Below are 26,467 nucleotides of genomic sequence, written 5' to 3' on the forward strand. Positions count from 1 at the left end.
AATATATTGTTTTGAACTACCAGAATTTTTAGCAATGATCATGCTGCCAAAGGAGTTCCGGAAGTTAAAGTCTATACATCTGAAGAGTGATTGAGATTTGGAAAGTGATTGAAATTTGGAAAGAATCAGAGGTCACTGAAGGCAATACATCTGGCTAGGCTAATGCTGGCTTAAGAATTCTGGAAATTATAGCCTCAATACTATGGCGGATATTGAAGTGGGCAAGATGGTAAAGAAAGAATGACTTTTTTCTATATTTCTTCTAAAACGTTTTTTAACTTAAAATTTGCAAGAATGGTTGAGGAGGAAGCCAATCAACGCTAACAATTTCTACATCATATTAATTTTAGGGAAAGGTTTAGAAGAAAAAAAATCCCTGTGTTTGTGAATGCTGTACAACAGAAACAGAAGCATATTAATCTTTCACTTTTTTTAAATTTAGGGCAAAGAAAGGAGAAAGAAAGGGGGAAACGGGCACAGTAGATTTGGAAGGGGGTGAGGAAAGAAATCCTAAAGCATCTGCTAGTATCTGTTATGCCCACATGGTTTGTGACGAGGGTACCTTGGGAATCACCTTTCTGAAGAGTCACTACCCATCCAACTTGATCTAACAGATTGGGCATATTGCAGATCCCATCAGCCCAAGAGTGTTGGCTGGTGGGGGTGAGAAGACAGGCTTTTTGGCAGTGCCCCTTGCTCTATGGAACATCCTCCCTTCAGAGATTGGAATGGTCCTTTTGTAAGGAAGGCTCTAAAAACCTGGCTATATTCCCACACCTGGATTGCTGAATGTGCTAAGGGCCCCTTTTCCCGGTTGTATAGCTAAGTGGTCAAGTGTCTTGGCTGCTATGTATATTTAACCTGGATGTTTTTAGGGTTTTAAAACTTTTTTGGTGTTTTAATTGTAATCTGTTTTTGGAATTGTAAGCTGCCCAGAGTTTTTGATTGAGATGGATGGCTAAAGTAATTGAATCAACCGATCAATCAATCTTTGAAGTATAGGATCTCTACATAAATAGGCTTTTATGAGTTGCCTTCATAAGAGATGGGGAAGGGGGGATTGGAGGAAACAAGGGATATTTTAAAAGTGCATCTTCATCTTTCTCCTAAAATTAACTCTCAGCATTCTATATACTGACCTCTTAAAAGCAGTAAATGGTTTCTTAATATGTTAGGTCAAATATTCATTGAATTCTCTTCCACAGCTAAAGGGAAGTCTGCTTTTGTCGGAAAGAAATATTCCATGTACACAAAATGTTAAGGAAATCCCACAGTGTTGACAGGATGAAACTCAAGGGGATTTTTTTCCCCCCATCTTCCCAACAAGACAGAAAGGAATGTTATGTGACTGCTTCTAAAGTATTGAAAAGTATGGTTGCCTTCTTGCTGTAAAACACAACCCTACATTAACAGAAGGGATGCATTACGTCTCAGGGTCTATAAAAGATGTCGCAGACCCTTGACTGAGGAAGTTTACACTGCCCTCGCAGCTGATCCCCTGTTCCCCCTAGACAGATTTCCTGCCACTCAGGACAGGAATAAAACAGCATGCTCTGAACCGTCATGCTGCCTTGCAAAGCAGTCCTCACCAGAAAGATAACAGAGACCCGCAGAGAGAGGAGTGTTTGGAGCTGCACATGCTTCCTGAGCTGTCTGAGGAGCACTTCTGAAGACGAGAACAGTGGGCGGCTAGTGTACCGACAGTTTCTCTGTAATCTATATCTCTGCGTGAAAAAAAAAGAAAACACAACACCTGAAAATGGAGCACAGATCAAGCAGCCGCTGAGGGGAAAAAAACCTGCCTGTGACAGTTTGCTTTCAGTCACCCTCAAGGGGGACGCAGGAAGAAAAGTCCTTCGTCTGTCTTTGCACATGTCACTGGGGTGCTGATTGACTGTTCAAAGAGACTCTCAGGATCCATCTGAATCTTTGACAGAGTTCAGCCGGCTGATTTAAAAAAAAAAACAAGGAGAAGATGAAACTGCCTCTTTGTTTTCTCCTGAGCTGCAATCTTGTTCTAATAGCAGGCTACAACTCCTTTCGGAGAAGCCTCGAGACGCTAGGCAAGAAACAATACCAAGTCCAGCACGGATTGTGCAGCTATACTTTCCTTCTGCCTGAGATGGACAATTGCCGGTCTTCCTCCACTACCTCGTATGTCTCTAATGCTGTACAAAGAGATGCCCCGTTAGAGTACGATGATTCCATACAGAGGCTTCAGCTGCTGGAAAATATGCTGGAAAACAACACTCAGTGGCTAATGAAGGTAACAAAGAATCTCTTTTCTGCCCTGTGTAAGCAGCTCATGTTGAATAGCATTAACGTGCTCTTCTTTTGATAGTTGAGTAGGCTATTTTTCAGGGCAAAGTATTCGGATATTCTTAGTAAACAACTTTGCCAAGAGTTAATAAAATTGCATGTTGTCCCAGCCATAAGAAAAAAGAATGTAGAGTGAGGAAGCTTATTTCCTGCAGAGTCATTCATCAAATAATATCTTTTAAAATGTTATACTTTGCTTTTTGAAAAAAGTTCTGATATCAGCCATGCTGCACGTGTGGGTGACTGCATACCTCCATGCTCCTGAGTTATATCTGGCATCGCATTTTCAGATAGTCAGTTCCATCAGAATTTAGTCCCAGTTTAAATTAGATTTGGATTATATGCAGGTTACCTATTAAAAGCTACCTCGTGCACTGAAAAATCAGTAAGTGACTCCCACTCTGCAAACGATACGAACTGAAAGCACAGTACTTCTGCCTGTGCACCAGTCGTAAGGAATGAAAACCAACTGGGTATATATGGCTAAAAAGCAAGACATGTAACTTCCCTATGTGAGGTTCAAAGCATTTGGGACATAATCCCAAAAATATGAATATCATTGACCATCTTGTGGAGTAGCAAATCTATGAACTACATAATCTGAGAGTAAAGTTTTAATTATTGTCTATGACTGACAAGTAACAAGTCAAGAGCAAAAGAAGGTCCATTTTCAAGGGATGCTTACTGAACATTGAACTATATTCTTCTTCTTGGTAAAATAACATTGCATAGTGAAAGTTTATGTTTTCTCAGACTATATTTTTATGCTAGTAACTCATCTGGTTGAATGCAGGGAAATGTGAAGTATGCATAATGAAATAAATGTAAGAACAAAGTTCCTTCACAAAAGAAACCTAATGATTACATGACTAACACTGAAGATGGCTATATTTTACAGTGAGCTTTACTTCCAGGTAGGCACTGATGTCAACCTAAATTAAAACATATGGTCACATGATATTCCATGTGCTTTAATGAAAAGTCAGATTTTTTTTTTCCAAAACTAGACCCTAGTTAGATAGGTGACACTCATCCTCAGGAAGTTTAGTAAGAATTCTAGTTTGCTGTTTTGCTACAGTATGTTTCTTTATATGTTATATAACGTATAACATATAAAGATATGCTCTTTATATGTTCAAACATTCTACATATATTCTATATATATATAGAAATCTGTAGCTACGGTACATCATACAATACTGTAAAAGCATTGCACATCATTTAATTTAATGTTTAACAGTGTCTGTTTGAACTGTTCTTGCACTGTGAATGGCAATTGATAGCTGCTATAGTCAACATGCATACAAGAATTGGATTCTTCATGTCTTGTCAAATCAGCTGACTACTTTACTATATGATTTGGAAAAAACAACTGAATGGCAACACTGATATTTAATATTGTGTAATAATTAAGCATTGAATTGTTGTGGGGTGTTTATCTAATAGTGTCATTCTATATATGTTTATTAGGAGGAATCCCGTTGAAATGAATGAGATATATTTCTAAACAACTGAGCATTTTGATGGTACCATAAGCTGTAGGCATTCAGTGGAAATCACAGAGATCAGCATGTTTGTTTAAGAAAGCGAGCTAATTTACATTATTTTTTATGCTTTGTTTTTAAATGCTAACGTTAATTTCAAAAATAAAATGTGCTCTAACAACGTAACTCCCCCCCAAAAAACCCAAGGAAATTCTGGATTATGTTCAACATTCTCATGGTGCATTTGTCAGTTGAACAAAAAAACTGGATTAAAACTATTTGGATTTAGCTTCCATTATTTTTACTTTTTGCTTGTAAATCTCTCTGAAATTATTTATAGACAGTAAACTTAGCAAAGCCATGAGAACTACAGTCCTACATTTGAAGAGCCACCTTTCCATTTCTGACATTCAGTTCTCACATTTTTTTTAGCTTACAATTTGTTTAACTTAGCTTTTTGCAACCTTCTGATCTCTAGCACATACATTTAAAATCAACACTTCTATTCTGGAAAATCTGATTAATGTAGATTTCTTCCTGCTTTTATAAATATTAGTTTTGTGTTGGGAGAGCAAACACTTTTTATTACTGTCTACATTCAATTCTTTCTAACATCAATTATCTATAATGGTTTTGCTCCTAATGTCTACATCATCAAGCGGTATTACATTTCCCATCTTGAATCAATCATCAAAAGGAAGTGTTATGTTTCTGAATGGACAGTGAACTGTCTGAATGGAAGAGACTGAATTGACTATGCTTGCATTACAATAGAAAGCTGGACAATGTCAAAGCTACATCCTGGAAATTAACAGAAAATTAACATTTCACAAGTTCCTGGAAAACTACAATTGGGCACTCATGTTCTTACAGTTAAAATGAGATTAGTATTATTAGCATAAATGTGTGTAATCTCTTTTAAGCTCATGCCAAAAAGTACTAATATTTCTGATATCTTATTAAAACTAAAAACTAGCTCACGATATACAGCAATATATTTCAACAAATCCAACAAATCAGGATTTTGGGAGAAAGATAAAATATAGGAGGCTTCTAATCCTCTGTACCATATTGTTTTTTTAAAAAACACAAATCGTGGAATTTCTGTATTAGCCTCACGAATTTTGCCAAAGAATATTAATTGATGTTTATACTTAACTGTATCTAGCTTAAAATTTAATTTAAAAAATTTTAAAATTAAAATTCATTGTTCATTTTAGGGTCCATAGTACTGCAAAGTTTGAGAATCTATGGCGTAAATAATAACAATTAATGAATTTCTAAAACAGTTAACCAGATAACATAATTCTATTTCTGAACTCAGTTGCAAGCTATATTATGTACTGGCAATAGAAGACTAGGGAATCTTTTATATTTAATAAATATTCTATCAGATTGCAAGCAGGTACCAGATCCAATTTTGCAGAAACAGTTTAATCTTGTAGATGGGGGAGTAGACAGCTCCAATGACTTTGTAGCAAAGTGTAGCAAAAATGGTAGGATTTTAGGGTTGTCATGAGTGGAATTAAGTTATACTTTCAAAAATCATGAAAAACCGAGATTATGCCTAGGCATAAGACTATCTATCTATCTATCTATCTATCTATCTATCTATCTATCTATCTATCTATCTATCTATCTATCTATCTATCTATCTATCTATCTATCTGCTGATGATGCAGCAGCAATGAATCTGCATAAGAACCACCTTATATTTTATTCTTCTATAGTTACAGGGAGGCAGAACAACATTTGATCTCTCACATAGATGAAACCTACAGATTCTATGCTGTACCTATCCTGATTGAACTGGCTAGCATTTTATTTATGAAATGATTAATTGGCTAACTGATAAGTTAGTCAGATATTTAACCCATTCATTAGACTGATATAGTAATGAAATATATGGAAACTTTTCATACTGCTTATCTCCATTGCTGATTTCACCTGTGCTAACTTGCCTTATCTCTGATGTCTGTATATCAGTGAACCAGCCACTTGATCGTGCAGGGTTCTGGGTCACCCACAGGTATATAGGTACTTCAAATACCTAGTTTTCTACACTGCAAATGTCTATTCTGAATGTACGGATATTGGTAGATAGGACTAGCAACAGGTATGATACTGGAGATTCAGTTTAGCTAGCATTTAAGCATAGATTAAGAGCATTAATAGTTAGTGAATGATCAGAATTCTGCTGATTTGTAGTAGATTCCAGTTGTTTTTAAAGTTCACTTTATCTCCATAATAAACACAATTGACCAGGCAGTATTCCTAGCAACTTGTGAGCTATACCAGTTTTTTTTTATGATTATTCTGCCAATTGCACTAAAGTATTTGCAAGAATGTTCTAAAGATCGTTCTCACAGAGAAACAACATCTAAGGAAACATACGCGATAGAAACCATAAGATCTGCTTTAACTTTCACTCATAGTTCATATATGAAGAATAATAGGCATGTGGCGTTCATTTGATTACCAAGATGAGCATTCTGGGAGATCAACACATACTTCAGAAAAGAGGCTGAACAACTGGCTTGTTGCCTAACTCATACAGTTGGGATGCAACTGTATGGAGCCATACATGCAATATTCTTGCTAGGGCTAATTGGCAATATTATCTAGATGTCTGTCAATAGTTTCATAGCATGTGTTTTCTTTTCTTGTGGACTCCAGAATTCTAAAATATTGTACTTGATTTAGAGGTGTTTTCAGTTAAATGGTAGTTGGATTTACTGCAAAGTGGCCTTCGGGTCACTAGACAATGAACCTGCCAGGACAGAAGGTAGGGCCAAAGCAGAATTTCCTTCCTGTCCTTTAGGTAACCTCCCCTTCAGCTGCAAGATTTGTGTGTTATTTTCACGGTTACTGCTTAGAAAATACGTAATACAAGTAAAACCAATTTATCCAACTTATTTGGATATATCTAAATGAATACCACAGTATTCTCTAAAAGAATGGAACGCCTGGTGTTCTGCACTTCGTGCATTTCCTTCCAATATCCTTGGAAGTTCTAATCGGTCATCGGTTGGGTATTTAGAAATGAGAGTTAAATTGAAATATGTTGACTGCTATCTGGAGGGCAGATGGGGCTTGTTGACAAATGTGCAGGTGTCTGCTTTGCTGACTTCATTCCAAAACCAGAGTTCAATAATAGGAGACAAGGATGAATTAAGCCTTCACCTACTGATCCTTGCATGTCATTTTGACCCTGTCAGAACTAGAGGAAATGTGATGATTGGGCTTACCACTGAGATGTTCTCCTGCAGTTGCCTATGCTGTGTGTGTTTACAAACAAGTTAATAACTGGTGTTCTTCACTTCTCTGCAATCTGCAGCAATACATTTGGATATAGTTTCCACTGTCCCCAAAACAAATTTGGCTTATTAGTTGACTATGACACTTGTGGTCCCTTTGTGCATTCTGCAACTATTGTTGGGAGATTTCTGAAGATGTTTTGAGCCAAGTTGCTTGTCACTGAACCGTAACTTCTTGGATCTCAAGCAGTCCAGATGCAGCATACTGTTTTGAGTATAACCAGTTGATGGAAAAAGGTGATTTGACCACTGGCTCTGAAATAATTCCCTAGGTGAGGGGCTCAGATCAACAAGCTGGAACTGATCATGACCTACACCTGGTTGGTCCTCTGACAGAAACTGATTAACTGGACTCAACCACCAATGGGAAGACAGGAAATATGCTATGGTGGCAATTGTAATCTAGGAAAACAGCGAGACACATTGTCGGCATTGGGAATAGATGCATGCCCATGAATTTAATCTATGCAAGCTATCATTATTTCCTACAAGCATGCTAGCTTTATAACTGTTGAACATAAATGATCTGAAGGTCATTTTTATTACCATCTGAATTTTGGTTTGCATATTCTGTTTTTCTTTTGTGTATTTATTAGGACATGTTTATTCAGTATAAAGCTGTGATTTTCCAGGCATCTAGGGGCTGGATTTGGTAGCTCATCAAGGCATGAAGAGATGTGCATATCCTCAGATTACTTATGAATGTAGCCGTCACTTTGGTATACACTCTATAGAGATTAATACCAGAACAATGTGAAGGGGTCTGAATTAAAATTGATTGCTATTATAAATGATACAGAAGAAAATTATAGAAATATGGAGGTATGTTTCCACCATAGTCTACCTGTGCCACAAAATTGGTCTACTATTGCTCTTAGTCTCATTCTGAAAATTCTGTTTGATGAGATGCTGGATATTCAGAATTTATTTCTAGTTCCAGCTCTTTGTGGGAATGACTAAAAAAATGGAGGACACTCCTGAAAAAAACTGCCTAGAAAGTGTACAGTCTATGATTAGTGAATGATTGCTTAATTCTTTCATGTTTAATTCATACAGAATGCTGAGGGGGGAAAACTGTCCTCTGCTTTCTTTTGGAAATTCCAGACATATGCAAATCTCAATTGCCTGTCTTTATGAGGAATGTGCTTTCCAGCTTTGAAATTTTTTTTGCAGGTAGCCATCTACTTGAAACATTTTAATGCCATGCCAATGAGTGCCTCCCTTGTCTTTTACTCCCTCTACTTAGTTTGGGAGTGGTAGTCTTGAGGGCTGGTTTGGCCCAGTGGTATCTATAGCGTAACCCTGTTTCAGCTCCAAAAGGAGGTAAAGGGCTACTTTGTGGTTCTGAACTCCTCTTTCATATATGCCATAGGCAAGACCTTCTTTTTGTTGTTCTCTATTAGCACTGAATCTGGTACCTCACTCAATAGTGAGCACCCCCTTCACAGGAAGGGTTTCAGTAGAAACTCAGCTTTGGACATGGTCTACTTCTTCTTGTTTGTGCCACAATTCCTGATAGACAGCCACACCAGATGCCATGAGAAGTGAATGATATATAGATTGCTAGATTGATGGCAGACTCCCCTGCCTTATGCTCTGTTCCCCACCCATCCATTTTTGGGGTTATCAAATTGATATATTATTCTCACATTGTTCCTTTGTCATTATTATTCTATTATTTTACTTCTCCTTTCATTTTTCTTCCTTTTTAATTATTGTAATCTAGAGTAGACCCAGGGCGAGTTAGGCAGCAAATAAATTTAACAAGCAAATATATAAATGATACCCATGAGTGAGACAGCCATGAGCTGACTCACTAATGGTTTTTTTTTTAAGTCCTTCTCTTATGTACCTGGCCTTTTTTTGACTGGAAGGCAGACACTGTATCTGTATCTTTGAAGCTTTTCCCACAACTGAAGCATTTGTTGCTGCCCTAATTATATTAGATATACTATGTTGGATCTGAATCTTTGTTAGCTCTTGCCTATCCTCTCACTCTGGTCTATGAAGAATGATTCTTTTTTTTTGGCATTATATTTATGGAGGATGGTGCTACAAAGTCATCTGTTCATTTGTCCTCCAAGTCGAGGAGTCATTTGGTATTGCCTCCGTTTCCTCATTGGCTGCAGCTGGCATAAACCTAGTCTCCCTTTTTAAAGGAGCTTCTAATCACCTTTGGAATATGGAATTTTCAGGATGCTGCTGCATTTCTTTAGAAGGCAGAGACAAGAGTGAAGGCGTTTTCTCCTGAGAGCAGCAAATGTTTGTCTTGGCCATTCCTTCCTGCCAGTAGAAGAGTTAAACACACACACTCTTGTTGGCCACATTGATTCAGTGGTCAAGAATGGTAGTTGGAAGCTCTGCCATATTATTTTACTGGATATTAATGACTACTCTTAAACCAGGAGTTATATGACTTCGGAGTATAGAAGACTCTACTCCTAGAACAGGTGTCAGAAGACACCAAACCTTAGCATTATTATTACACATAGCGTCAGAAAATATATTGCCAAGGACAGGTAACAGGCAAGTATTATGTAACAAATTTAGAGGAATTCAGCATAGAGGTAGAAGACATGCCTCATCCACACTTTGTTGCATGTTAAATCTCAGCTTTCTTTCTAAAGGAGCTAGGAAGTAGGCAAGAACTTGGAAAGCCACTGCAAATCAAAGCAAGCATTACTGTGCTTAATGAATCATTGGTTTGCCTCACCCAGGATATTAATCTGTGTTCAGAATGGCATACATTTTTCTTCAAGATGAGAAGATTTAAATGTTGCTTTTCCCTTTCAAAAATATGAATAAATAACCAGGAACGATGTGCTTCTCTTCTAATAAATCACAAAATGATTTTATCACAATTCCGGAGGGATAGCTATGTTTGCCTGTTGCAGCAAAAAGACCATACTTCTGGCACTCTAAAAGCATATGTGCTATGCCAGCAACTCCATGGATTCTGCCTACTTGCCTAGAAAAGTAGAACATCATATTTCTAATTGCCTTTCAGAGGCTGATAAAATTCTAGCTTTTTTCAAAGCCTTTAAGAGCCCTTAAAGTCTGAGGAATCACAGGTATCTATAAATTTGCTAAAATTTATATAAAAATATAACATTTATATTGATAAAGCTATTTTAGCTTCAGTGATTTAACTAATACATTTTACAGTTATTTTAATATCTTTAATGTAGTACATTTTATAATATATGTAATATCTGAGTAAAATTGCTCAGATGAATGAATGAATCTCTCTCATTGGTATTAAAGAGCAATAATAATCAATAGAGTCAGAAGTAAATGAAACAGTACTATTAATAAACATTTTGCCTTGTAAAAGGATTTGTTAAATTTAATTTAATAGACAGAAATGTTAAATAAAGTATACAGCATGTGGGTTTTTTTTAAAAAAGAAAAGGTATAGACAGAATGTTCGTTTTTTTATTTAAAACACTGGCCCATTACCAAAAGTTATTTTGGAATATGCTTATTTTTTTCCCTGTGGTTGGTAAATTGATGTAAATCAAGCAAAGGAAAAAAACATTGCGTTTTTCAAATCCTTTACTATTGTAATTAATGTGTTATACATATGATACAGTTATTAAAGCTGTTACTGTAATGCTTAACAGAAACTGTAGACCTTTTTGTGTGGAGCTCTATGTTGAAACTAAAAGCAACCCAGACTGACTTATTTTATTCAAACGTATCATTACCTGATGAAATTACAAGGAGAAGAGACGTGGGAAGCATAGGGAATGGAAGATATTAGCCAAGAGTTGATTGGAATTGGTGGGTGGGTGGGTGTAGGGAGGCCCCGTTTGATTCTTTTCTTACTAATCTATGGTAACATTTAGTTCTCATGATATTAATATGTCTTGCCTTGATAGCAATATGTTTTCCTCTTTGGTAATATATTTTATCAATAATCTTTTGAAGATGTTGATTAGCCAATATGAAACCAATAGCAAAGATTTAGCACTCTCTTAAGAGTGGGATGATCAGATATATTTACCTACACATTTCATATTAATGAAACACAATGTGTTAACCCTGCTATTTACCTTATTGTATAAGTGCTAGTAGCTTATAACTAAAGTTTGCATAATAGTCATGAATGAAGATTTATCTAGTTTTCAATCTTAATTCTTTGGGCAGTAAATATAGTCCCACATATTTCAATGCATCAGCCTCTGTCTTTACAACAATGAACAAGCAGCTTTATCTAAAGCATTTTTTGTCTCCCACTGGATCCCGGATAGGGTGTTTATATTCTGAAGTAAACCAAAGGATTCCAATTATACTTTTCTTAGTCTGTTCAAATGGTTGATGGATTAAACTCAAGACACAAACCAAATAGAAGGACAGATACACTTAGTGCAAGCAAATTGCTCCAAATTGCTCTAGCATAAAAGCCTCCTTCATATTTGAAAACAGATGTTTATCCTTAGCAGAAACCCCTGTACATAGAGATATTTCTCATTAGCTCATGTGGAACTGTGTCATGCTATTATGAATAGTTTTGAACCGTTTCAATCAGGAGCTTAGCAGCTTCTGATGTGTTTTCATGGGCTGCAAGCTGGGATATTCTTTCAAAATACATTATTTCTGAAATCAATTTTATTCAAAGTACTATTTTATTTTTTCTGGCTATGGCAATTAGCAGAAGGGTCACTCTTTGAAAATTATAAGACAAGCAGTGAGCTTGCAAAATCACAAATCCTAGTTTTAATTGTTATGTAGAAATGAAGACACAATTCTGCTGCTTTCAATACTAGAAAGACTCATCAGTTGAGACCTGAAGGATATAAATGTTCTCTGAAGGCAACATATAACCCCAAATACCTACCTATATCAGGGCTTCCAATTAGACAATAGAGCTTGTATACAATGCTTCTAAGCGTGAGAATTTTGGTCAGTTTCTACTTAGCTGCAACCACCTGTGTTCCCACAAAGCTACTCCAAAAGTCAGAGAATTGTCAAGAAAATGTATCCCACAGATTATATGTTGGAATATTATAATGTAAATAATATAATATTCTGCAACAATCCAAGGGAAGAAACTGCCAATTCAAAAATGCAATCCAAATCCTTATGCCAAGCTATATTTGAAAGGAATTAGGAGGACATATTGAATTACTATAACACAGTTTTCATGATAGAATGCACAGAGATAAATTATTACAGATTTCTAAAATGCTTGAATTATGGGATTGGGATTCTTTCTTTTTTCTTTTTTTGCAGTTCCATACAACTATTGTTTGCATTGAATTCTCTTTCCTTGGCTTTTTAAAAAAATTAAACCAAAAACAAAACGCTGAGGCAAAAGAGAGAAACTTTCCACTGAATTAAAAGACAGTCAAAAAACTAAAGAAGATTTGTACATGTCATGATTCTCTGTGAAGACAGGGACCAGGTGCTACAAACAAAGTCTGTCCCATAAGCTGCATCAGTCTACTTAGCAATATGCAAATAAGTCTTATGATCAAACAAACAAACAAGGAACAGTCTTTGATTTGTTTCTTCTCAATCAAACAGAAGTAAATGAGGCCAGAAGGCGTGAACTATTAGGCAGACTGGGCTCTGACTGAATGTAGAATTAAAGCCGATGGGACAACAAATATAATAAAGAACACACTATTTATTCCGAACTGTACCCCGGCAGGAACACTTGGTAGTGTCAATGAAGAGAAAGCGAAAGGTATAATGGAAAGTAGGCAAGCAAGAGATCAAGAGAAAAAGGCCAGCCGTGAAGAGGCATGGGAAAACTGAAATAAGTGAAGGATGGTAGATGGGAAAACAAGGGAAAGTACAGGGCAACCTGTAGGATAGAGAAGAAGAGGAGGATGTCATGGGAGGCAGCAAGAAAGGAATAACAGAATGACTTGGGGTAGGGAGAGTTGAGGAAGGAATGATCAATTGGATTCCCTCCATTGTACAGAAGGGGGCATTTCCAACATTTGCACTTCACTGGAAGAAATCACTAAAAAGAAAGGGAGGAGGTCAGGTGAGACTTCTCCCAAAAGCCTGCAAAGGCTGGCAGGGCCTCTTGCCTCTGAATAGCAGAACGTAAATCTAAATAAAATATCCATATACCACCTTTATATTTAATTGCTGCACATTTTAATTGTCTTTGTTTGCCTACGCTTTTCCTTAAGAATGCACTGGAGCATGAGCTTTCTTTTTTCTTTTTTAATCAAATACATAGAATCCTGCCATTTTTCTTGGTAATATTTTATTTTTTATTTGTAAAGCACCTTTGGAGGACTAAATATGAACCAGGTTTTAATCGTTTTAAATATTGGAACTGTGCAGGGGACTAATATAAATAAAAAGGGCAGTTTTATGGACACTGAAATCTATCTTGAATCTAAGCAACCCTTTAGAAACAGCCCAGAAATTGTATATGGAAGGAATAGCACAAAGGCATTAAAGACATTTAAAACCACTAAATAGGAAACATCTATGCAGATTGTAAGATCTGATAACTGTGCAAGAAGTAGCAATTGAGATAACGTTAAAGCATAAGAAAATATGGACTTTGTACTATTATTAATATATGGGTTTTCATTCTTTTTTGTTTGAATTTTGATGGTCTCTCAAATTTCATTCAAGCCAGTCCTTTATTGTTATTGAATTAACTCATTCATTTTACTTGAGAAAAACAACCACCACCATCTATTTGAATAAATATTCAATATGTTTATTTGTATATATTCTGCACACTAATGCAGTTACAGACAGTCCTTGCTTATTGACTGCCTGTTAAGCAATTGTTCAAAGTTACAATGGAACTGAAAAAGTACTCTTAGACCAATCCTCACACTTATGACTATTGCAATGTCCCTGCAGTCATGTGATCAACATTGTGTGCTTCAATCAGCTTCTGACAAGCCGAGTCAATAGAGAAGCTGGCAGTAAAACCACAAGTTGTGGTCTCTTAGAGTACAGTGAAAGATGCCACTATTGAACAGGTGTGTATATTACATGTGTGTGTATAAAAGTTAATCAAATAACTAACACACACTTCAAAGAGAAAGACTGTAGCTTCAATATCTCTTTATGTGAAGCAGGGAGGAAGGATCTTTGTATAATAGGGACCACCACATAATCAGCATTCCCTGTTAAAAGATGCATTCTGCCAAAAATATACAACATGCCTAGTACCAAATCCAGGAATCATTGGTACATGCTGTATAGAGAAAGCTGTGCGGCTAATGATTTGCAATATTGGAGATAGCATAATTGTACAAACATTTGCTTAATGAAATCCAAATCTTATTTAAGGAAAGGTCATTTGGCTTTCAATACATGGCATGTAAAAAATGCAGTGAAGATGACATACTGCCTGTTAGGAACTCAATCTCACAGTATTTTGTTGAAGGTAGAATATAAATTAAACATTCTAAATGTGTGGAATGCTGTGAAAATAGTGTAAGATCATGATTTCCCTTATGGGTCCTGAATTAGAAGGCATTTTCTTTCCAGTTCTTTCTGCCTGACAAATCTGAGTGGGTAAAAGCTGTCAGCAGAATTGAAATGGGAGGCGGAGGGGGGGGGAATGGTGGGGAGACAGTCCTTTTTCTTTCCTGGTGGTTGTGGAAAATCTGCTCTAAAGTGCTGGTTAATCCTCCAGGCTGAAAATGGATTGGGAAACTGCTGCCTGCCACAGAAAAAAAATAGGGAATCATTTTATCACTAGTACAATATTGGATTCCGAACCATAAGAGAGCGTTCCTGTATAAAATTGCTTTCTATTAAAATCTATGGAGGCTACATTATTGAATTATTTCCCATGGGCTGTTAAAATTATTTTGGCTTGGTGCTCAAGGTAATTTTTGCTTTAACTCGGCTCATGTTTTTATTAATTTCCTTTTATTTCAAATACTGATTCGGATTGATATTATTGCCCCTTCTGTGTGAACATTCTTTTGATTTCAGGGTTCACCTCTAGGAAGATATATCTGTTTATTCCGAAGAAATGTACAGCTGGTGGGGAGTTCAGTAAAATACAAGTGGTCTTTTAAATTCGTTGGATACTAGCTTGCTTCAGTTACTTTCTCAGTTTGGGAAATGCTGAGATTAGCATTCAGTTTATGGTAACTTCTGTTTTTTTAACAATTGCTGGAGATTATGATCCCGATAACGAAGAAAATTAGAGAATGATCATAATTCTAAATTTAACCAGTGAAAGCAATGACACTGTTCTCATTTCTTGAAAAAAAAACCAGCAGTGCAATAATGGCAGTGCATATACACTTTCTCAGCATAGCAGGGATAAAATATGAAAAATGGACAGAAGTTGCATTTATCATAATAGATTATAGTAAATATTGGTGAAGAAGATTCATAGTGGATCAAGAAAAAAGCCCATTTAATCCACCCCTATTCTTATTTAGTTGTCTAGCATCTTATAGGGAATACACATATCTTTAAAATCTTTTAAGTCCTTTAAACTGTTTTGTATTCTGACATTTATTGCATTTTGATTGTAAACTGCCCAGTGGCACTTGTTGAAAGTGACTGTGTTGAAAGACAAGTATAAACAGAACGAACAGATCTATCCCTAAGTATAAAAGCTTAAGCAACTCTCATGGTAGCTTTTGATCTATATTGACGATAATTGTTTTGAATGCAACCATCATTTTCTGATTCAGGCAAAATATTGCTAGTGGCATTACAAAACCTAATAGTTTTGGGATTCACCCAGTATCCTTATCCATAAGCCCCAGGATGGAGTTGTACCAATGATCTAGAATCAGGAAAACCAGGCTAATTTTTAAAAAGACAGTGAGAAATAAATTGCTATGTTTGACTTCAAAGGCAGTGACATTCCTTTTCATTGCGCACACAAATGGTTTTCATTAAACGTGATTTCTTATCCTGCAATATTGGTTCCCACCTCTACTTTCAGGAGGATTTATGTGCTAGGCTTCTTGTTCTGACCATTCTGTAATCTTTCTCAATTTAGCTGGGTTTCATTTAACCACTTTCACCTTAAAAAAAATTGTTGACAGAAAAAAGAGATAAGAGAAGCAAGCTTAGCTGGAGGTCTGGACTGACAGAGCTGCTCACAGCAGGCCGTATATAAAACTAATACTGTAGGCTTCCCAAGCATTCCCATCTGCATTCTCAAGAGGATTGTTTTTTCTTGACAAACAACAGAAATCTACGGGGACTTCCTGCTTGAAATATAAAAGGCTGCAAACCACTTTTGACTCTTTTCCAGACTCTAATTATGTACTTAGTATAATGCCTTTTCATTTTCCTGCATATTCAAAATATTTAAATCTTTTTTACTGGAATCATGTTTTAAAAGAAGTTGTAGATGGGAATAAATTCTAACAGAGCATAAAACAAAAGTGGAAAATAATGTTAGCTTTCCCAATCAAAGTGGTTTGAATGTATAATCCTTTGGAAGTTAATTTTATAGAGAAGAGAATCTGGACGAATACTGTTGAATTTAGTAATTGTTGTATGTTACATTGATTTTTTTTTTATCCAGTGTTCAATTACTGGAAAAAAATAATGTAAGACACAATGATGTTCACGAATTCTGCGCCCTGGCTTAAATTAATTTTAACTCAGTGATGTGTCCAGTTTTTGATTTGATTGCTTATTGTAACTTATTGTACCCTTTGGCTATAATTGTTGTACCTTATGATTTTTGACTCTTGACGAATGTATCTTTTCTTTTATCTACACTGAGAGCATTTGCACCAAGACAAATTCCTTGTATATCCAATCACACTTGTCCAATAAAGAATTCTATTATTTTTCTGAAACAGCATAGCTAAAGGGACTATCATAAACTTCTCCTTATGACTGGAATCAAATATGGACCTTTCATAATTTAGAAATACATTTTGATCTTCAGTGATTAGAAAATAATCAAGAGGATATGTTGAAGAAAGATGTCAAGAAAATATATTGAGGGTAATTATTATTGTGGTATAATATGTGCTACCTGGACTTCTTTTTTCATAGCAAAAATTTGTTTGCTGCGGCTGTAGTTAGAAAAGTTATTTCTAAAATTTGAGTTTCCATCTAAAACAGGTAACTAAAAAATACTGAAGCAAGAACTTTTGACAGCCTAAGAACACATTGAGATAAAATGGTTGATATTTTAGATCTGTCAGAATAGTGCAGACATGCTGGAATTAGTGCCATAGAACAAGTGAGAAAGACAGAAATAGCCATGATCTAAAGCCATGGGCATCTGACACAATTTTCCCTGTCTTCTCTTTTATTTGTCAATCTCTCACAATAGAAGCTGATTCACTTTTCATTATCTCATTTCAAAACTTCTCTAGCCAATACATTTCTTTAAAGCAGGTTGCATACTAAGTCTCTGGTTTTTAAAAAGACTTCTTGCCCATGTGAATTTATTCAGGATGGCAATGCTTTCCAATCCTCTTTTTACATTTCTAAGAGCACTGCTGCTAATTCCCACATTGTCTTTGATATTAGAAGCCTACAAAATAGAGTCCAGATCATAGATTTTCCTTTGGAAGATTAACACCAGTATAAAAGAACAAAATGTTATGTGTAAACTAAGAATCTGCTACTGCTCTGTAAGAATCTTAGAAGGTAAATTAGGCTGAGAGATCAGATCACTCAGAGACTTTGCAGGTAACTGGGGATTTGAATGTAGATTTTCCTATTCCTAATCCAACAGATTAATTGCTCTACCCAATGGGACATTGGGAATGTTGCACCTAATTTGTCAGTTGTAAAATGACTGTTCCAGTTCTTAACTGGACAAGAGGGCATGTGGAAAACAATCATGCTACTTCTGGAGTGAGACCAAGGAACAGACTCACAAATCAAAAAGCATGGGAGAGGGTATGGGTAGGGACAGATCAGGGAAAATGGGAAAAGGATGGTAAAAACTCTCCATTCTGTAAACTTTCCTAATTTTGATTTCTGAATCAGTTGCATATGCTTACATTTACAGCTTCTTTCTCTGGGATTTGCATTTTAAAAAAATAAATAAATGAATACATAAAATAAAAGCAAACTTTGAAAGAAGACCAACAAAGTTTTAAATTCTAACTAGAAGGGATTGCAAATATTAATGACTGCTTACTGACAACTTTATCATGATAAAATAATCCTGTTAAGGGTTTGTATATTCTAACTTGAAGATGTGGCTGGAAATGTGGGAACTCTCAGATTTTCTCATTTATGGGATAGCTAAGTCCAATAAAAACATTTCTTGGGAAGTAGGAAACCTCTATTTGTTAGAGGAGGGTGGCAGATGCCAAGGGCCTTCATTTGTTGTCGACTATTTATGAAAATCATAACCTGAATATGAAAGATAGTTTGTTCTCTTTTCTACCACAATCACATATGGTTTTTGTGAGAATATAGGGAGCAGAACCAATTCATAAAACTACTAAATTATACAAGTGTCCTTATTTAAAGCGCATTAATTATAGGCTATCACTACAAATAGCCAAACATCCCAATGTCAGAACAAGTTGCAAATAGTTCGCTGGCTTTGCTAAGAACACCATGACCAACAAATAATTTTGCAGATGAAAGCTAAAAAAAAAAAAGAGAGAGAGAGAGGAAGGACAATCAAATATAGATGCATGGGAGATTATGAAATGTTCACAGAAAAGCTAAATTGTAAGCATCCATCAGTTTGGGCCTAGACAGTTCTAGTTGAAAAGAATCATCTGGAAAAATGATACAATTCTTTTAAAAATATTTCTGAGAAACATACGCCATTTTGGCAGACTATTCACAGCCGTTCTTACTCTGAAATAAGTTTTGCTATGACACTATAGATGCACAATCTTGTTTAAAAATGTAATTCCCAGAGTGAGATTTTTTAAATTTTTGTAGTTAACTTTTTGTTATCTATCGGGCACCTAAAACCTAGCTTTGCATGAAAAAAAGGAAGGCAGCAGAGAAGGCTTTGAGCTTATTTTGAGTATTCAGTATTATGCTTCCCCCCAGCCACCCCAAAACTGAAAACAGATCAAAACCTCAAGGGACTGTAAATCAGCAACAGGACATTTTTTATATTCCTATTTTCTAAATCAAAATTTCATAAGGCAGGCAACTTAGTTATATCCAGTAAATCCATGCTCAGCTTACTGTATCAAATCTATTGCTGTAGCACACTCTCACAACATGCAACTCATCATAATAATATATAGAACAGTGTTAACACATTCATATTTTTGCTATAACCTTTGTTCAAGTTTTCTAAAAGTCTATCCAAGGAGAGACCAAAACATATGCTCTATTCTTTTTAAAAAGTTTTTTTAGCTTCTTAGATAAACCTGATTGGCAAGGTACTAGGGGCAGAAAACTGCTCTGATGATTAATTATTTCTGATTAAAAAAACCTTCATCCAAAGAAACACCCTTCTAATTCTGCTGTGACAAACAGCCTTTTCTGGCATATAGCAGATATTTTAAAATTCCTAAGACTTCTGAAGCAAGTCTATTTATTTAGCTAAATAATTTATATAGTTGCCCATATTACGATGTAAAGGACTAAAATTGACAAAAATACAATATGATATTGATATTAATTTATAAAATATGTTCAGGCCTAAAAATTAAATATTGATCTATACAAATCCAGCAACAAATCCACCAATAGACCTGATCATGTCACTATCAGCAGTGGCCATTCAAAGTGGAAAATTTCATTGCACCTAGAGTCTGCATTTACAGGTAGTCCTTGCTTTAACAACCATTCATTTAGTAATTGTTTGAAGTTATATGACAGTTCTGAAAAAAGTGACTTATTACCAGTCCTCCCACTTATGACCATTGCAATATCTCTGAGGTTCCATGATCATGATTGCTATCATGCATTTATGGTAATAGCAGCATCCCATGGTCATGTGATTGCCATTTGCCACTTTCTCCGTTGGCTTCTGACAAAGACAACGGAGAAGCTGTAGGAGGCCTCAAGTCAGTCATGTGACATTTTGCTCAACACCCATAATAATTTGCTTAACAATCAAAACCAGAACTGCTGTTATAAGTCACATTGTCATGTGATGTTTTGCTTAAAGACCACTTCATTCAGTGGTCGCAATTAATGTTGTTAAGCAGGGACTATCTGTATTTATTAATATGTGTATTTGTATTAGTCAAATACATTGGCAATTAGCAAATGCTTAGTTCAAACATGCTTGGGATAAACATGTTTATCATCTAACAAAATAATAACAACAATAATAATAATAAATATAACAAAAGCAAACAAAAACTTAAAGGGCAGACTTGATGGACCACTAGGTCTTTTTCTGCCATCATTTTTCAATGTTGTTTTTCCTTTTTGCATTATTTCCTCATGTCTTGTCATATATTCAGATTTCTTCTTTCTACATTCATTCATTCAACCTCTATATAGTCTCTATGGAAAAGCACACACATGTTGTTTGAATACATGTACATACCTTTCCAAATTTGCTATCCAAAACAAACAGGAATCCTAATTCTTCAAAGTAGATTTCTTAGTCTTGGCCTCGGGCTGGAGATTGAACAACTGATTCCATGTGAAGGAGTGAAATTTCAAACATGACTTTGAAAAGCCATATGACAGCAGGAGATCTACTGTTCAAAGAAAATGCAAGCTTTCCAATTTCAAACTCTTTGGATTTTCTCTAGTTCATTGCCTTCAGGCCACAACCTATTTTCGGTGTTACTATATATTAGTGTTCTGGCTAGATGTTTCTTCTACAAAATGATTTGCATCATGTATTGTAACATTTACACATGTTCTTCATAAAGGGTAGCATTTAGCAGGCAAAAATGGAGAGAACCATGTATCGTTATTTCTGCCAAGAACAAAAATGCCTGGCGACATTAATAAAAGGAACACTAAGTCTTGTTAAGGAGGTTTAGTTATTTTGCACTGAAGTGGAATAATAAATCACATAGATGAAGAATGAATAAAAATATCTGAGAAAGCACAGCCAATTTGTCTAGCGTTTCATTTTTTCTGTGAAATAGATATACACAAAATTCAGGAACATCTTATTTTAAAGAGGAACTGGCAAATCCTTTTCAAATGATGGATAATGTCATTGAAACTTGCTCAAGGAATGGTATTGTATTTAAGTAAAAAGTAAATTTTTATATCTTTACTAATTATATGTGCTCTTTTCCCACAACATTTAAAGCATAGGCAGAAAACACCTGATTCAGAGCTTCATTTTACAAACATACATACATACAACCTTTGAAAATGAGGGGGCAGGAGAATGCTATTGTAAGAGGATAAGATGTGGTAAGATGTTAAGCTTGGGAGAAGCAGGTTGGGGTTGGTGGTTAACACAACACTGATGTTTTAAATTTAGTGGACACCTTTTGAATTTAAAAAAATGCATTGCATTTTTGCCACTTGTCATTAAGTGTCATTGGTGTGATTGTTGTGAGCCTAATCTATTACACGTTGTTCTCTCCTTAAATTAAGAATAAATGTCCCACTAACATTCTGTCAAAGAGAAACAATCAGTTCAGACAGTCTGAGTTTATTCTGTCAGGCGAAGTCCAAAGGAAGAATTGATGAATCTTCAATGGTGATGAAAGTAAGTCATAGCAAGCAATGGAATTAATGGAATCAAGCAGATTCTAGATAACGTTAATTAGTTAAGGTCTTGGTTTTAACAATATAAGAAAATTCTCAGCCCCTTAAAACATTAGCTTTTGGGCTAGGATGAAGAAAATTCAGGCTCAGATACTGAAGCTCACAGTATAGATTTGGGCCTATCAATCATTCTTTCACATGCCAAATCATCCCAGACTCCTGACAGGGGAAAAAAAAATTAGAGGAAATAGGTGGTATGCAATCTTGAACTTCCAGAAGATGAGATGTAAATAGAAATAAATTTGGCACATAGGAATGTTAAAAGAAAAATAATTTGTATATGTATTGATAAAATTAAAATACATATGTGTTATTATTGGGAATAAATACAACTCTTATTTTTGAAAGCAATTGAATTCGGAAGTTGAGTTGACTCAACTTCCAGGCAACTCTAGTTGGATGACTGAGAATCTTTATTGACAATTATTGAGGCTAGAGACTTGGAACACATCTGGAGGGCACTAAGTTAGGAAGATTGATTTGAGGAAATAAACTTAGAGAATGTTCTATATTGGAAGAATTTAAAATTGTATGAGTTGAACATTGCATGAAAGAAACAGGGACATAATCCACAAATATTCAAAAATTATTTCCTATTACAAATTAGATTTTAACTACTTTTTTAGTTGAAGGGAATTTAATGATGAAAGGTGGTAAGACATCCAACAACTGAAAGGCTGGCTGAGGACAATAAAGTTTTACAGTCTGTATTATAAATAAAAAAAGGGACTGTGAGAAAATTAATTTTCAAAGAATTTAGGATCTATGAGAAAACACCCCACCAAGCAATTTTTAATATAAACAGCACCTTTAAAAAAAGATTAAATCTTGGAATATGATGTTGGCCACACATACTGAAACACTTAGGAGAACGTGACCCAAGATAATTTTGAAACAGTTGTTATTTTGGCATTCCTTGAAGAAAGATATTGTTTCATACTTTTTTTATTTTTTGTTTGTCTGAAAGTTGAGGAACAATGTACAAATAACATACCAGACTTCTTGTCTAATCTCAGCAACATGGGTTTGAGATATTATTACATATTTGAACTTCTGATTCAGGAAAATGACTAAACTGTTGAGCCTTTGTCTAAACTACTCTCATCTTAAACAAAGTGTGCAATGATGCAATGCCACCAGAAGTGCCAATAGTTGGAAGCATCAGTGTAGACAAGTTTGAATAACCACTCAACTTGAATAACCACTCAACATGAATAACCACTCAAGGTTCTTATGCATAATAGCACATCCAGAGAGATCTAGAATCATATATTCTCCAACATTACATGGACATTACATGGCCTAATTGAAAACTACAGACCAATTTCTTTATACTGCGTCACCTGTAAAGTCATGGAATCAATTATTAACCAATCTATCATCTTCCACTTGGAAACAAACAACCTACTCTCTAATAAACAATTTGGTTTTAGAAAAAAAAACTATGCAACTCTTACACTGCAAAAACATATGGACTATACAACTCAATCAGGGCAAAGCAATAGATGCAATCTACATAGACTTGTGTAAAGCCTTTGATTCAGTGGTACACGACAAACTACTCCTAAAACTAAAATCTTACGGTATCTCTGGACATCTACATAACTGGATAGAAGCATTCCTGTCAAACAGACAAAAAATGGTCAAAATTGGGAGCGTCCTATCAAATTCTGTACCTGTCAACAGTGGTGTCCCCCAAGGCAGTGTTCTAGGACCAACTCTTTTCATACTCTACATAAATGACCTCTGTGATCATATTAAGAGCAACTGTGTTCTCTTCGCTGATGATGTAAAGCTATTCAACACCACCAACAATACTGCTACCCTTCAAAAAGACCTTGATTATGTATCAGAATGGTCAAACAAATGGCAACTTCAAATCTCAACAAATAAATGCTCTGTCCTACATATTGGCAAAAAAATATATCAGAAAATAAAGTACAAGCTGAACAGCCAAGACCTTGTTGGTGATCCAAACTCTGTCAAGAATCTTGGAGTACTCATCTCTAATGATCTAAGTGCTAGAGCCCACTGTAACTACATAGCCAAAAAGGCATTAAGAGTTGTTAACCTAATCTTACGTAACTTTTTCTCTGGTAATATTACACTAATAACTAGAGCATACAAAACATTTGCTAGACCAATACTCGAATACAGCTCATCTGATACTAACACAGTTGAGAAAGTCCAGAAATATTTCACAAGAAGAGTTCTCCACTCCTCTACTCGTTGTAGAATAACTTATGCCACCAGACTTGAAATTCTAGACCTAGAAAACCTAGAACTATGCCAACTTCGGTCCAATCTTAGTATATAAAATCATACATTGCAATGTCCTACCTGTCAATGAATACTTCAGCTTCAACCATAACAACACAAGAGCACACAATAGATACAAACTCAAGGTTAATCGCACCAAACTTGATTGCAGGAAATACGACTTCAGCAACAGAGTGGTCAATGTCTGGAATATTCTACCTGAGTCTGTGGTTTCTTCCCCAAACCTCAAAAACGTTAACCTTAGACTTTCTACTGTTGACTTCACCCCTTTCCTAAGAGATCTGTAGGGGGCGTACATAAGTGCACCAACGTGCCTACCGTCCCTGTCCTATTGTTTGTTTTATTTTTTATTTTTCTTATATGTATCCATGTATTCATAACTATGTTTTTACTTATACCTATTATCTTGAAAGCAATTGACAAAAATAAATAAATAAATAAAAATAAAATAAAAAAGGGACACACTTGTATCACAATGTTTAGTCACATCATACTTCATATCTAAACTCTCTTCATCATCTACTTTAATTTCTTTAGGCTATCTTTCTACATTTTTCTTAGGAAAGAGATGATGATAAAGTGTTTCCCTAAAAGAAGACCAAAAATAATAATTAATGTTCAATAGTCTATATTACATTAGAGCCAACAGTATTTTATTTCTTCTCTTTTTTTATATTGGCTACTGGAAAACAAGATGTACTAGATTTGGCTCAGGAAGACTAAGGATGAAAGTCAGCCTGTGGGGCTTACAACAGACTTCCCCATTTGGTTTTACCTTTTTAAACAAAAACAAAAGAAGATAAAACTGTGTCTGGACTGTAAGGTAACAAATCTTTTCTTTCTTCTGTATGCAGATTGAGAATTATATCCAAGATAATATGAAAAAAGAAATGGTTGAGATTCAGCAGAATGCGGTTCAGAATCAGACAGCAGTGATGATTGAATTAGGCACAAACCTATTAAATCAAACAGCAGAACAGACCCGCAAATTAACAGATGTCGAAGCACATGTAAGTAACAAGCACTATGTTTTGCCGGCTACAGTAATATTTTTGCCCTGAAAAAGCATTTAATCTGCAGTTTCATGAGATACATTTGGCTAATAAAAAGGAAAATACTCAACCTTGGAAAAATAAAACTAATGTATTTGAGAAGACTGTAATTAAATAATCTTTCAAAATGCATCTGTGAGGAAAATGACCACCTCTCTAGTTCTGTATACATTCCAGCATTGGAAATATTAGACTGAGCATTTGCTCAGTGATGCATGGATAAACCATTTTTTTCTTTCCATCTAATTCCATATACATATAGAATGTATGTACGGTAATACTATACTAATACTATATTACTAAACTTCTTTCTAAAATCACTCATTCCCTTGTTATGAGAGAACAGCATCAGCTGGGTGCATATGAGCATATGCTCTTGCCTTGATCTATTTGCAATTTAGTTGGACAAAGAAACAAATCTTATGTGAGAAAGACTTGGGCAGTGCATGGGCCACAGAAAATTAGGGATTGTCTTTGATAGCTGCAGCATTAGCAGTGGCTGGATTATGAGCAAAGAAAAATGGAAGTGAGCAAGAAGGACTGGATTTAATGTCTAATAAAAGTATTGTACATTATTGGAAAAGATGACTGTATTCCAGTCTTTACAACAGTGGTTTTTAATATTTTAGCTCTGGAAAATTAGTCTCTCTGTTTATAGAGAACTTTTGATTCTCATTTTTCTTAACATAGAAAGGAATAGAAACAGAAACCAAAGAGACATTGACTGGAACCCAGATCCAAATCCAGATTTTTAAGAAATCTGCTTCAGCCCATCAAACAATGCAGAAGCAGATCTTAGAAGGGCACAAATTATGTGCCTTTATGTAAGACATAATATGTGAGGAAATTGGATAAGCATTAGTATTTCAACAGTTATGACTTAGCTGAAGGATAAATGAAAAGAGTAAACTGAGTGGGAGAAAGGTTAGGGGACAACAGGAAGTGCCAAGGAAAAATAAATGGTCACATTTTTTCAAGTTGATGTCCAAGTCCCAAATCAATTGTGGTTCCTTAAAATTCCCATACTCAAAACTTGTTTTCTCTCTCTTTGTATCCCTTCATTAGAGATCTTGTCAAATTTCATCCAGAATTGTGGTTATTATGGAATAACCACAAATGATTGCATTTACAGAACAAACAATATAGAATTCTTGAAATAATAAATTCATTTGAAACTTCTTACATACCTCACAATAAATGAAAAGTATTTGCATCCAGCTACAACTGTTTCTGAAGCATTTATGTTGAACAGTGAACCAAACTGTTTTGCTGACTGTTGTAAAAAAGCAAAACTTTTGAACGCTTTGGACATTTTTGCGTAATTTACAAAGCATAAAATACAAAGAATTCTAAACATGATGCAAAAGGAAATGACAAAAAAATTAAATCACAAATAGGATTT

At 35.3% G+C, this 26,467-nt stretch overlaps 2 protein-coding genes across 4 annotated transcripts in view; one reads left to right on the forward strand and one right to left on the reverse strand.

The window, feature by feature from the left end:
• Window positions 1-26,467, reverse strand: part of MCPH1 (microcephalin 1) — a 114,379-nt gene that overhangs the window by 35,470 nt on the left and 52,442 nt on the right. The window lies entirely within an intron of this gene.
• Window positions 1,389-26,467, forward strand: part of ANGPT2 (angiopoietin 2) — a 51,474-nt gene continuing 26,395 nt past the window's right edge. The window contains exons 1-2 of one of the 2 annotated variants that reach the window (XM_026695213.2): window positions 1,389-2,266; window positions 24,868-25,023. In XM_026695213.2, the coding sequence (XP_026550998.1) occupies window positions 1,976-2,266; window positions 24,868-25,023 (447 nt within the window). In that variant the 5' untranslated portion in view covers window positions 1,389-1,975. The remainder of the gene's footprint in view (window positions 2,267-24,867; window positions 25,024-26,467) is intronic. The other variant, XM_087916388.1, reaches the window with a different exon arrangement.

This window comes from Pseudonaja textilis, chromosome 1, assembly GCF_049901715.1.
Source record: "Pseudonaja textilis isolate UNSWEBS1 chromosome 1, rPseTex1.2, whole genome shotgun sequence".
Taxonomy (NCBI): domain Eukaryota; kingdom Metazoa; phylum Chordata; class Lepidosauria; order Squamata; family Elapidae; genus Pseudonaja; species Pseudonaja textilis.